The sequence below is a fragment of the Chlamydotis macqueenii genome, chromosome 6 (assembly GCF_036417535.1).
Source record: "Chlamydotis macqueenii isolate bChlMac1 chromosome 6, bChlMac1.mat, whole genome shotgun sequence".
In the NCBI taxonomy this organism is placed as follows: domain Eukaryota; kingdom Metazoa; phylum Chordata; class Aves; order Otidiformes; family Otididae; genus Chlamydotis; species Chlamydotis macqueenii.
The window spans coordinates 9,690,777-9,704,147 of NC_141561.1; the positions used below are offsets into that span (position 1 = coordinate 9,690,777).

At 39.3% G+C, this 13,371-nt stretch overlaps 1 protein-coding gene across 2 annotated transcripts in view; it reads right to left on the bottom strand.

The window, feature by feature from the left end:
* Window positions 1-5,739: 5,739 nt before the first annotated feature.
* The window catches only part of CCDC93 (CCC complex scaffolding subunit CCDC93), a 47,487-nt gene continuing 39,855 nt past the window's right edge, over window positions 5,740-13,371 (bottom strand). For both annotated transcript variants that reach the window (XM_086751353.1, XM_086751354.1), the window contains 3 exons: window positions 11,983-12,067; window positions 8,142-8,255; window positions 5,740-6,912 (listed from right to left, as the gene is read on the bottom strand). In XM_086751353.1, the coding sequence (XP_086607479.1) occupies window positions 6,859-6,912; window positions 8,142-8,255; window positions 11,983-12,067 (253 nt within the window). In that variant the 3' untranslated portion in view covers window positions 5,740-6,858. The remainder of the gene's footprint in view (window positions 6,913-8,141; window positions 8,256-11,982; window positions 12,068-13,371) is intronic.

Consider the following 13,371-nt stretch of genomic DNA (forward strand, 5'->3'; position numbering starts at 1 on the left):
GTTGTTGAATGGATGTGAAATTAAAATGGGTGACTAAGCTGCTCAGAAACACGCCCTAGCGTGATTGAAGGGCTGCATGTGCTGTAGCAAGCAGCAGTTCTTGAGGGGAAGTCTTGGTGAAATACAGGTCAGTTATGTCCCCTGGGGTTAAGTGAAATTTTCGAAATGAGTGTAAAATTATTCTGAGCTACTGAGAATGTGCTTGCACCTGCTTGCACAGGAGGAGGATCTAACATGGAGTTTTCACCTGGATTGCACTCCCTCACTCTGCAGGGCTCAGGCTCCCCTTGTTTCCTGAAACCCAGGTAAGCTCAAGAGAGACACCTGATACCTCGAAGTGAAGGGGGACTGTATGCTTTATTAGTCCCTGCTACCATAAAACTAAGCATGCAGCTGTGTCACAAACACCAAATGTGCTGTGTTCAGTCACCAGCTTTGCTGGCAGCAACCCATGGCCGCTTGTCAGTGGTAGGTGAGTATCTGCACTGCGCTGTCTTGGGGTCCTTGCACCATGAGTGTTGTGCTCATCACCCTCCCAGAGTGACGTCCACAATTTGTCAGCCTGCATCAACTTTCTCCTACTGTAAGAAAGATATTCCCGTCAGGTCTAAGTCCCCAAAAAATCCAAAATTACTCAAAACCAAGGCTTAAATTGTTTTGCCAACATCTAACAAACACCCCCATCCCAACAATATATACAGAAATAAATTAAAAGATAAATATTTCCATGGTAGTGTCCAGTCTCTCTCTCCCGGTATTTGTTCCTTTAGTGGGTTTTTACTTCCTCCCTTTCCCTGAGGGGGGATGCTCTGAGTATTTCTAGCATGGCAGCTTTTTACTGACACAGTCCCAGCACCTTCTCCTATCTCCTCCTAAGACTTCTTTAGGTACCGTAAGGGCAAAATATCGTAGCTCTGATGGGGCTGGGCAACATCTCCTTTTGAAGCTGAGGTTTAACCTTTTACACTGTCTTTCTCTGCCAGTTTTGTGTTTTCTGCTCCTTAAGCAACTCTTTGATTCAAAGCACACCCTCAGGCAAACAGCAGGAAACTGCACAGCATGACTAAAAGTCCCAACTTTCAGCTCCAGCAGTACTACACCACTGGCATCTTGATCTCACTGCAGTGCATCACACTCGGCCTCAGTAAGCGTATTTCCGTCAGTTAGGGACTGACGTACTGAACACCCATGTCAGAGAGGTATTCTCAAAAACAGAAAAATATTTATTTTATTTACTTGCTTAATTGTAAAGCAGTATTTATTGCAGTGTAGCCTAACATGATTCACGTATCTGGTGATGTCAGTTGGCACTTACTGTCAGGTGTATGGCAAACTTAAGCAGAGGCAAGTTCCAGTTCCTTCCTAAATAACCAATTTAAACAAATGCTGTCAAAGTGCACATCCCTCCAGTTCCTTAAAGGAACTGCCCATCCTCATGGCCCGAGCTGTACCTCACACCCTGCGGTACTGTGAAATTCCAGTGTGACCTGCTCTGTGTCCAGCCATAGGCATCTGTGTGTCTTATGTACCTGCAGAGGATGCTTCTCTCAAGAAGAAATTTTAATAACCTCCAGCTAGCTCGAGAACTGGGAGCAGGGCTACTGATGCAGCATACAGTAGAGCTTTCCACCTCCTCGGGGATGAATTTAGCTTCCTCAGGAGGTGAACCTGAGCCTCGGTAATTTTACCGTGGGAAGTCCTCGATAACTAGTTTAGTGCTCTGCCCACCCAGGCATCTGTGACAGCAGTGAGCTGTTACAGAACGACAGGCTTCCACCGAAAGCAGCCTGGCTTCACACTCAACCCAGAGGTGATGAAAAACAAATGGAGCTTTCATTTCACTACAGTGGGTTTAGAAAGCTCTTAACAAAATCAGCTTCCCACACAGGCTCTGTGCTTAGATAAGCAGCAGCACATATTCAGGATTTTAAATTCTGGATTTTAATCACATAGGATTTGATCTTAGCATGAGGGAAAGAAATAAGTTATCTGGGGTGATGGCCTAACCTGGTGGATGCTGCTTTCTGCTTAAAGCCAGAGGAGGCATTACCAGCCCCTGGCCTTCTGCACAGCAAGCAGAGGCTCCTTCCCAGAGATTTGTGTGCCAAACCTGGTAACCCTGTGCACTGGAGCATAACTGTTGGATAGTCATCAACCCTGATTAAAAAAGTTGGAACTGTGGATAATTTTCTACCTCCCTTGGTGTTTTATTTCTGTGATTAATTACTCTCATTATTAAAACTTGCAACTTTATTTTAATTGAAAAAAAAACAAGGAAAAAGTAAAATCAAGCATGCAAGTTCTTGCACTTCAAGCATTAGAGTTTAGATATTATGTTATTGCTGTGTTGTTATCCTTGGCTTCAAGACAGACCAAAGAAAACATGGAAAATACAACTCCCATGTGAACTCTGATAAATTATACAGTATCTTGAATATCCAAATAAAATAAAAATAAATCAGCTATTCTAGATGTCATTTGGCAGTGCTTAGACATACAGTCACTTATTTCCTCAAATAGAAGTTACCAGTTTGGAGTACACCAATCATCTCTGCTTGTACACAGTGGACTACTAGTTTTATTTCCTGACACTGAATCTGCTCCTATAAAAACTTACTGTAGGCTACTGCACAGCAGAAAGGCATTACTGGACGCTGCAGCTCTATTGAAATGGAGGCCTCAGTTTGTTGCGCTGTTAGAATCCATAGATTGTGCAGAAACGTGGAAGTTCTGGAAGAGGAATGTGAACAAAACAACGCTAATAACTTTCTGTGCTCTTCTCTCCAAGAGACCCACATCCATGCTACTGCTTCCACAATGAAAGCTCTTCAGTAATTCACTGTTAGACCCAGGAGTTCCTGATCTTTCCACCGTTCTTCAGTCTCTGCTTCTAAACAGCTGTTTGACATGAGAGCCAGGTGAGCTGGCACAGGCAGCAGCCGTAGCTGTGTAGACACCACATGAATAAACAGGGTGGTGTTCATAAATGTTTTTAGGTAAAAGACTGTCCTAAGAGTATTCACCCACCACCCAAATGAGTAAGATTTGTGTACCGCCTACCTACGTGCCTAATTTAGCAAAGCTGGCGCTAAGGAGGTGGGCGTACCAGCAAATCACAATTCTCCAGCTGTCTGTTTTACCTGAGTACCAGCAGCTATACAAAGAAGTAATATCCTTTCTCTCATGCAAGTAATTTTATGTTTCTAAAGAAATTTCTTTAAAGTTTTGCTGTCTCCTGTATGGCTGGGTGAACAGTGCCATAGCATCTCCGGAGAATAAAGACTACAACGTGCTGCTTTGCCACACAGTAAAATGCTTTTGCATGTCATACATTTCTCCCCCATCAAACACTACACACTAAGGTCACACTTCAATAAGCAGATTTTTTTATGAAATAAAGAGGAAGGAGGGAAGAAACCTTTAAGAAAATATTGGTCACATTTTAACTTGCCTTCCAACATTTTCTTTTATTCAAATCAACAGTGACTTGGTGCAGTACTGCACTCATTTTGATATACTGTAACAAAAAGACTGTCTGCATTTTGTCATGCTTGGATTAGATGTGTGTCACTGATTTCACTCTCAAAACTTATTTTACCAGTGGACGTGTGGAACAACATTTAAAGAAAGCTGTCACAGTTTAAAAGGTAAGCATATGCCTTAAGTTTGGAGACTGTCTCAGCTTCTGAAACAGAGAGCAGACTTACTTTACAGCAGTTTATTCATCAGCATATCAAAATAATTTCATTTATTGAAATGCAAATTAAAGCTCTAAGCAAGCTCTATCAAATAAAAGAAGAAAAGACATTTTGCTACAAGTCCTGTGAATGTTATTTTACAAGCCTGGTAATACCAAATGAATTCAGGGTCAAAGAAATCCAACACTACTGAGGTAAAATTCTGAGAAACTCGCAACCAGTTGAAATGGAGAATTAAGACAGATTCTGCTTGCTCTAGGTTTGCACAGTCCTTCACATACACGCATCTACACCCTCAGAATTTAGTGCCTCAGCTGCACAGCTCCAATCACCAAACTGTAGGCATTAAAAATATTTTAAATTCTGTAGATCAAAAAATTAATGTAATAATTATACAAAAAGACCTTTAATCTCTAGCAAAGAGATGGTACACATTGAAGCTTATTGACTTAAAGGAAAATAACCACTTCAAAGCACTGCCCTCCTTTCTTTGAAAATTCCACTTAGAAGTTACCTCTGCCCTTCACTTTGACAGAGCTGTCATCATTCTACTGGAAGCCAAAATTAACTCACTTGTTTCTGTTTAGCAGGATTGTCACATTTATAGTGCCAAAGCATCTTGGATGCAGTTCCCAAAAATCTCCTTCCCACGAATAGCCACAGCAACGATGCATACTTTTTCCTCCACACTAAAACTGGCTGGGGACAGCCTGATGTAATGGTTAAGCCTGACAGTCATCAAGCTAAGTAGGCCCTTAGAAGTGCCTCTTTCATTTGGATTTCTCCCCAGGTATCCCGTACCGCCAACATACACAAGCCTGCGACAGAAAGCAAGCAACATTTTTCGTACCTCTCCAGCCTCCTCCCTTTCAGTTTCACACCAGGATCTGAAGGCAAAGAGTCCATCTGTCTGCCCTGGGTTTCAGTCTATTGTAGAAAGAAATTGACTTGTTACAGTAAATTATTATCTGGACTCTGATTTATTTTCTATGAGCAGTAACTGGATCTTCACAAACCCCAGATTTATGTCTTGGTCAAAAATCACTAGCTTCTAGCCAGAGCAATGCATCTAATGGTGAAGTTTCCAGGTTACTATGTTTGTAACGTTATACTGAACAAATAATCACATCATTTATTTTACATGTAAATTCATTACTTACCCTACCTAGGAAATTTTGCTCCACACAAATTGAAGTGTCCATTCAAGTTATTTTTTTCTCTAGTTAGCTTTGATATTTGGAAATACATCACAGCTTGAACTCACAACCAGGTTACCTTGGTGCCAAAGTTAAATTACATTTAGAGAATGCATTTTTTTCCTTCTTGGAAGGTACTTGGAGTGTAATTTTGCCTTCATTATTTCACTAACTCTAGGAAGACTGGCTTGTTGAATACAGACAAGAGGAGCAGCCTGTATATATTCAGTCACTAACTAGTGAGGTGGAGTACAGTACAAACTGTCTCAGTAGAAAGGTTTTCTTTCCGTTTGTACTGAAGGAACAGGAAAAGTGTTTCAGGGTGTCACAAAAACACAGTCTCATTTATGAGAAGGTACATCGCATTGAACCTAGTCTACCACAGCTCTGGCAGCTGACTGCATTTTACCCGGACTGAACGTCAGTCTCCTTATACAAGGCTTAACAAATGCCTAAGCTCTCCATTTTCAGTGCTACAGAGTTTGCATAAATTCACATGCTAATATCAAACCTTCCATTGTATTCGAAAGGAGTGCAATCAGGTCTTGTACTGTGATTGTACCGTCTCCACTGAGAATTCTCTGTATTAAGTGGATGCTTACAGCACACAAATACAACCTTCCACGGACCTCCTTGAAATATATATCAGAGGTTTGACAGTTTGTGACAAATACCAAAACACCAAGCTTACCCAGAGCAGGAAGAGAAAACAAAATGTTACTGATTACTGTGTGACACATGAAAACATCCTTATGAGTGAATATGGACACAATTCATCTTTTCATGCACTTACAATTCAAAAGCATGTCAAGGCTCCTAAAGCAAATTCCACCTTAAAAACGTGATAGCAGAAGGTCACTGGATTCCAAACATTCTTTATTTCATATTTGCTGCCATACAAAGTAATCGAACAGCACTGTCTTCAGTGTTACTGGGGAAAAAGAACGTGGTTTTTCTTCTCCTGAAGAAGTGATGTACATTAAGAAGTCAGTCCAAAATCCTGATGTTAAGTACAAAAAGCAACTGAATTATAAAATACTGTATATACAGATATAAAGATTTTTCAGAAAGCGTTCCACAAAGTTTCTAAACTTTCAAGGGCAAATCTTCAGCAGAGTAAGTTGTCGTCTTCAAAGGTGAGCATCAGCTCATTTGAGCAGAATGTCTGAACCTTTATCTTCCTATATTACAGGTGACACAGACTTTGATTGTCATCCCAGACAGGGATAACATGATGGTCCTAGTGATTAAGGTGTTTCTTCCTGGAGCTATTAATTTAACAAGCACACTCTCTCTATATAAAAATGAAATTTCAAAGAAATTTATACAACAGCTAGACTTTATAAAAATATAGATCTATAATTTTACACCAGGAATTATTCAAGGTAAGTTTCCATTTTCTTATGTCTTAACCATTAGAAATTAATTTTTATCCTTTGGAATCTTATCTATGGCTAGAGTGTAAATTAAAATAATGTGAAGTTACTAGCTGGTGAAGAGAGTTTCAAGAATCTCATTCTGTGGGGTTTTTTGGCCGAAATTAACAAAGCACTGCATTCTGCAGTGCTCATCTTGTAGCACTGGACATATTACATGGTACACATCTACTTATTCCAGAATCTTGACCTAATTCAGTGTTAAAACTCAAAAAACATCCCCATTGCCCTTACTGTGGGAAAAAACCCCAAACCCAAATAAATAAAATTAGACAATATTTCTATTTTACTGTACTGCATTAACTCTTTACTGTGTAGTGGAGGCAATAATGAAGAATACAGCCATGTGATGAAGGAATGTAAAACTGAATACATACTGGAAAAAAAAGAGACTTTTACAGCTGTGTGTACATATATATTTTTATATATATATCTATATATATATATCTACATGGCAGTTATAACTGTCACCTCACAGAAGAGATTCAATAGACTGAACAATCATCAAACTTCACCAGCTGGAGCTCCTCAGGAAGAACTAGCTTTCAGCTTGGACAGCAGGGTTTCATTCTTACGGCATTCCTGTTAACAGAAGGCAAACAGATAAGGAGGTAGTTGCTCTTAACTCTACTAGCTGTATCTTCACATCAGCAAAACCAAACCCTTTTATTTTGAAAGGTCTCCAAAATCCAAAGTAGTGTGGAGTGAGCGATGAGCTGAAGATAATTCCGATTCATCCATAATGTTATTCCAATGGTAACATTCATTAAACTTTCATGATATTCAAGCCAAAAGGAATGCTGCTTGACCATTTGTCTGAAGTTGTTACAAGTAGCTGAAGCAAATGCACTTTTTACTTATAAATTGTACAAATCTGAAATTGAGATTGCTTTTAGGTGATGTGGAACTTCACAAGACAGTTTGCAAAATAGTCAGTGTTCAGTGAACAACTCTAGGTCAAGAAATATATTTACTTAAGTACATACCACCTGTTTTCAACACCACAACCATGACCTCATTTATTTTTAAGGATAGCGAGGTTGAGTAGAAGTTGCCTCAGAAGGTAGTGGAAAAAAACCCTGCTTATTTATGCTTCCACAAAAAAAAAAAAACCCCACCTAACTTCTGCAACTAGGATGTAAAATTCAGTCTATGTCAGAGAAGTAGCTGAATAATCCCAGTCATTCTCCCAGAGCACACTGTTCGAAACAGGAAGGAACTGTCTCAGAACAAAGCAGGACAAATTATAGAAAGATGTTTTTCCTCAAAGATCTGAAACCAAATGACAATTTTGCCTGGCAGCACTACTTTGTCATTCATTATCATGGAGACAATAATTAACAGAAGCAGATTATGATGAAAAGCTTGGGAAAGGCTAAATCAATGAAGTGTTAAACAGTTCTTTCACAGCGGTTAGAAAACAAGGCTGGTTCCTAAAGGTATTTGTAATTTCCGAGGCTCTGGATTCCCTCCCTTATTCACACACATTTCCACAACTCTCTTTGCTGCAATACCTAACTCTTCCTAGATCTTCAAGAAATTCCATTTGGAAACCCAAACATACAGCTTGCTCAGTAACAAATTAATCATTCCCCTGTACCACGGAGGGGTGCTAGTCTATCAGTGAAAAAAGAATTTCCAGAATCAAAATTCAGAGTCCAAGAAACCTGTGGCAATAAGGACTAAGAGACATTGTGAACATGGTGTGATAAGCATCAGATTAGGAACTCTGGTGCGTACAGTAATGCACGAGTCAAGACAAAATGGGTCACTGAACACTTGCCAGTTGACATTAGCAAAAATGTTCTTACCTCTTTAAATTCTTTCACTGTTTTAAAGTAAAGCCTCTGTTTCTCTAGAAGCTCTAAGTATTCATCATTCAACTGGTCTCTTCGCATTTTGTTTTCTTGCTTCTTCTTTTCCATCTGTTGGTGTACAGGAAGGGTAAGAGATCATACACTGTGTAAAGAATACACACATGTGCACATGCTGTACATGGAAAAACTAAATGTAAGAGACAATGGGAGACAGATGCTTCATCAATGATACTCCTGGCTTGTGCTTTAACATTTAGATCAGCTCTTAAAAAGAAATAATTGAAAAGCTAATGCTGAAGTCTCAGTACCAGTGGCACTATAAGTAGCATTCAGAATTAAACTAAGGCTCACACCTCTGCAAGCCAGGAATCTTGCTCACTGAACAATCCTACTTTAACAATGACACAGTGAAACTAGTCTTAAAAAAAAAAAAAAAAAAAAAAATCCCGATTTGGTTGTTTATGTTAGTTGTATCAAACAAGGAGGGCAGGAGACATCTCTACCTTCCTATGCAATGCTGTACTTGCTCAAGACCCACATGTGAGAAAACTCTTTTCTCCTTGTGCCAAAGTTGTGAGAAACATAACTTAAGTTCCTAAATGTGAAGAGGATTGGTTCTTATTATAGAACAGTCTGCCTTCCTCTCAGGGGCAGTTCTAACAATGTTCTTCCATCACAGATAAGTTTGCTGCTAAACTAGAGACTCATTTTTCCCTCCTTCCCTCTGGTGCTAGGGCACAACCACATGAAAAAAGCCCTGTTGTACTCCTCTCCCCAAAAATTATTTTTGCGTTCTCTGACAGGCTTTCGCCTCCTAAATTTTGGCAGGGAAAAATGCAATTCCAAAACCTGCAAGAATCCCCTAAAGCCTAAACAAGCAGGTAATTCCACAGCAGCAAAACTTGCTGCATTTCTAGATTTACATATCAATGTTGATCTTGCCGATTCTTATGCTTAAAGAAAATGAGCAGATCCCAGACTCTCCCTGAGTATGAACACCGCTAACAAGGTACGTCTCCTTTACAAAGCCAGTTGCTGTCCAAAACATCAGGGAATCTCTTATCAGGGCCAGTAGTTTTTTAAAGTTATACTTGAGGAAGAAAAAGTGTCAAATGTGTTAATGCAGAAAAAAGTACTTTCACATGTATCCCACTCCTTTAGGATGAGGCTAAAAACAGCACTGCTAAAACATCAAGGAACTAGACTCTTGTTAAGAGATAAGACCCTATTACTGTCCTTTGATAAATTGTTTCCTCTATGCATGACAAGCTTCCTGACGTACTCCTCTCAGTAGAGACTGGCCTGCTCTGTCCCCAGAAAGACTCATCTCTTATCACACCAAAATGCTTTTCTGCAAGTTACTCAGTTCTTGGTAACAACTATGTCTGATTTCTCCTTAGGTCTCTTTTACAATGCAGTTTCTCTTCAGGTACAAGGTATAAGGTCTTCAGGATTGTACAGAAAACAACTAAAGTGGGTGTACTTTTAAGAGTAAATCATGAAACTGACTGTGAGCACTTCTAACACGCTGCAGACAGGAGTCGGGTAGATAAGACTGAACTATCACAGGGATGAATAACCCCTGCAGCGTACAACTAGCCTGTCAAAAAAGTCATCCAACAGATATTTCCTAGGTGAAGAATAAGAAAATCTTCCCTTTTGCAACAGAGCTATTCCCCAAGGAATAATGTGAATTGTTAAAATTTTCTTAGCATCTATCTGTTGTCAGTATCTTCACAGGCATTCAGAATTCAGCTACGAGAAGGTACCAAATTATTATCTCGTCCATCACTAACAATCAATTTTTTTTCTCTCAATCAAGATAAGCTTTGCTTTTTCATTCAGAAACTCTTGTTTTTCTCCATTACCTGTAACTGCTGCCTCCTGCCAATCCAGACACTTACACTTAGGAATGAAATGTCACTTGTGACCTCTCTCACAATATGGCAGTGGCCAAACTGCCAGTGCAGGAATACAGCACAAGTGACACGAGCTGCCACTGCTTTCAGCAACCACTGGAGATGCTGAAATTGTATTTTCCCCCCAAATAATGTGCCATCTGACATGATAGCTCCCATTTACTTCCTTCTCCCTTATCTGTTCATGAAGCAGCTGAAACTTTTTATCCCATTTGGGAATATAGTAAGAGAGTTTAGAATGATTTTTATGGACTTCAAAGATTTAACAGTTCAATTGCAAGAACCTGAAGTCACAGCAGAGCTCTCAGTCTGCCTTCACTCTTTGTATTTGCTCTGCTGTTAGCCATTTCTGTGTGCCAAGTGGAGGACAAGACACAAAACAATGAACTCCTGGACAGTTTCAATTTGGGGCATTACTTGCTGCAGCAATTAAATAATGTAATTCTTCCAAAAGAAAGAAATGTAATTATCTTCAAGCTAATCTTTACTAGTCAGAATTGCACTCTTCTAAAAAGTACTTTCATAATCTCCATTTGACACTGAGTCACTCATTATGTCAACAGCCTTCATGACAGAAAGTTGACCAATATCTCTATTCTTTCTGGTGTGATTTTGTCTTTTCTGAGAAGAAGTCAAACAAATAAAAATAATTCATTGCAAAAAAGGCAACGAACTAGACACTTCTTCCAACATTTAGAGATAGTAAATGTAATATATTTTTATAGTAGAGTTTATTAGCGCAAAAGAGCTTTATTACAGCTCGAGTTCCATCCTGTTCTGTTTTTCTATACACACATTGTCGTAGTTCAGCCCCAACGGGGACCAGACTACGCAGTCTCTCTCTCACTCCCCCAACTCTCCGAGAGAATAGGAGGAGATTTGACAAACAAAAGAAAACCAGGAAAAAAAAAAAACCAAACACGCGGATTGAGATTGAACAAAAAGTAAATTTAACAGTAATGACAGAAGATAACAAGAGAGTGATGGAACACAAATACAGTATAATAGCTCACAACAGATTTCCACATCCAGTCTCTTCCAACTAGCAGGGCCTCCCTTCAGCACCCTCCTCACTTATATACTGAGCATGATGTCAGATGGGATGGAATAGCCCTTTGGCTAATTTGGGTAAATTAACCCCAGCTGTTAGCTAATTAGTTAACTATCCCAGCCATAGGGGCTACCAGCTTCAGTTCTCCACCCAGCTCAGGTAAATATTAACTCTATCCTGGCCAGAACCAGGACACACATGCAGCTCCAGTTGCCTGAAAAACTGTGCCTGAGACAGGTCTGACTGCGCTCACACAATCCAAATGGAAGAATTCTCATTGCATTAGGTGACATACAGCTGTTTCAGGCGTCTACATCACTACACTGTCAATAATAAAAGTTAAGGGGCATAAGCTTCCCATCTGGAGAGCGGTGTTATAATACCTCTGTTCTACTCTATTCATTAACATTTCAATGGTGAGCAGTTTCTTAAGGATGTGAAAATAAGTAATACTTGTTAGTTGCTTGCTTAATTTGCACCTTACATAATGGATTTCTCCATGTTATCCAAGAGGCTTTTCTGAAAGAATTCACAGGTTCTAGCAAAGAATCACAGAATCACTGAATAGTTAGGGTTGGTAGGGGCCTTTAAAGACCATCCAGTCCAACCCCCCTGCAAGAAGCAGGGACATCTCCAACCAGATCAGGTTGCCCAAGCCCCGTGCAACCTGGCCTTGAGTGTTTCCAGGGATGGGGCATCTACCACTGCTCTGGGCAACCTGTTCATCCTCATCATAAATTTTTTTTTCCCCATATGTCTAGTCTAAATCTACCCTCTTGTAGTTTAAAACCATGACCCCTTGTCCTGTCACTACAGGCCCTGTTAAAAAGTTTGTCCCCATAAGAAAGTGAGAAGAGTCTCAGACCTTCATCCGATTCTGTTTGATGCCTTCTACAATCTGCTCCATCTGCCGTAAAAACTGCTCACGAGAACCAGAAGATGCCATTGCTCTGGAAAGAAAAAATATAACAACTGATAGGGACGCGGGACAAAGCATTTCATTTACAGTTGTCTCACGTATATCCATACCCATATCCAAGAGCTCACATTGCTTAGTGTTCTATGTAAAAATTCATCTTTTGAATCACTGATTTCAGGTAACTGTACATCTCTTCAGCTGGTGTAAACTATCAGACAGGTAGGAACAGAGACTGCAGAGCTCATCACAAGCGTTCTCCCTGTTGGTTCAAGTTTGTTCCTTTCTCTAATGTATTGTACAGAAGTAAATTGTTATTAATAACCAAAAGCCCAAACTTTTAAGAAAAGCAGCTGTTGTGAATATTAAGAAGGCAAGTAAAAGACTAGCAGATCAGTAAATATTCTAAAAAATAATTTCATGCCCCAATAGGGAAAGCCCAGAAGTAATTTTAGATATGTAATGTATCTCAAACAGATTAAGAAAAATAAAACAAAGAAAATACAACCCCCTCCACACCCGCACAACAACCAAAAAAACCCCCTCAAACAAACAAACAAAAAAACCAACCAACGAACCAAAACCCAGCTGCCAACTACAACATTGGTTTCTACTGACTGGGCAGAATCAAAAGGATCTCATCACTGAGTGAAACAGATCAACAATCCCTGCAGCAAAGACAAACATCTGAAATACTCAATTCCTGGGGTTTTTTTTGTTGTAATTAAAAGTTTTGGATATCACAATAGGAAAAAAAGAAAAATAATTAAAAAAAAAAAAAATCAAAGTTTTTGACCAAATACACAAGGACACAAGGGTACCAAAGTAAGTGAAGAGATAATTAATTACTCTGGGAAAAAAAAGAAGCTTGTAAGTTCACAACAGATTTATGAAAAGATATAATAGGAAGAATTGTTTTAAACTATTAAACGGCCATCTCCTCCCTCATGACTCTACTGAATTGAACTGTTGTGACAAAAATTCATACTGGACTTTTTCTGTGAAGTCAAAAAAAACACAGAGAAAAATACAAGCCGGCTGCATCATAGACTGATATTTGACCTTGAACTCCCATGGGAACCATGATTTTACCTAAAGACTTCACACTTCATCAAAACCTTTAAATATAGAGTTAGTCTATAATAAACATGTCTGAAATACGTCCAAGTTTAATTTTTTTACATAATGTAATAACCACAACATGGAGAAAAATATTTAAAATAATGTCAGAAAATTATGACTGAATGATTTCTTTCCACGTCTGCAACTGAAGAGCCAGATATTAAAAACACATGTTGGCTATAAAAGTCAGGTAATTCCAAGTCCTTGATCCTCCAA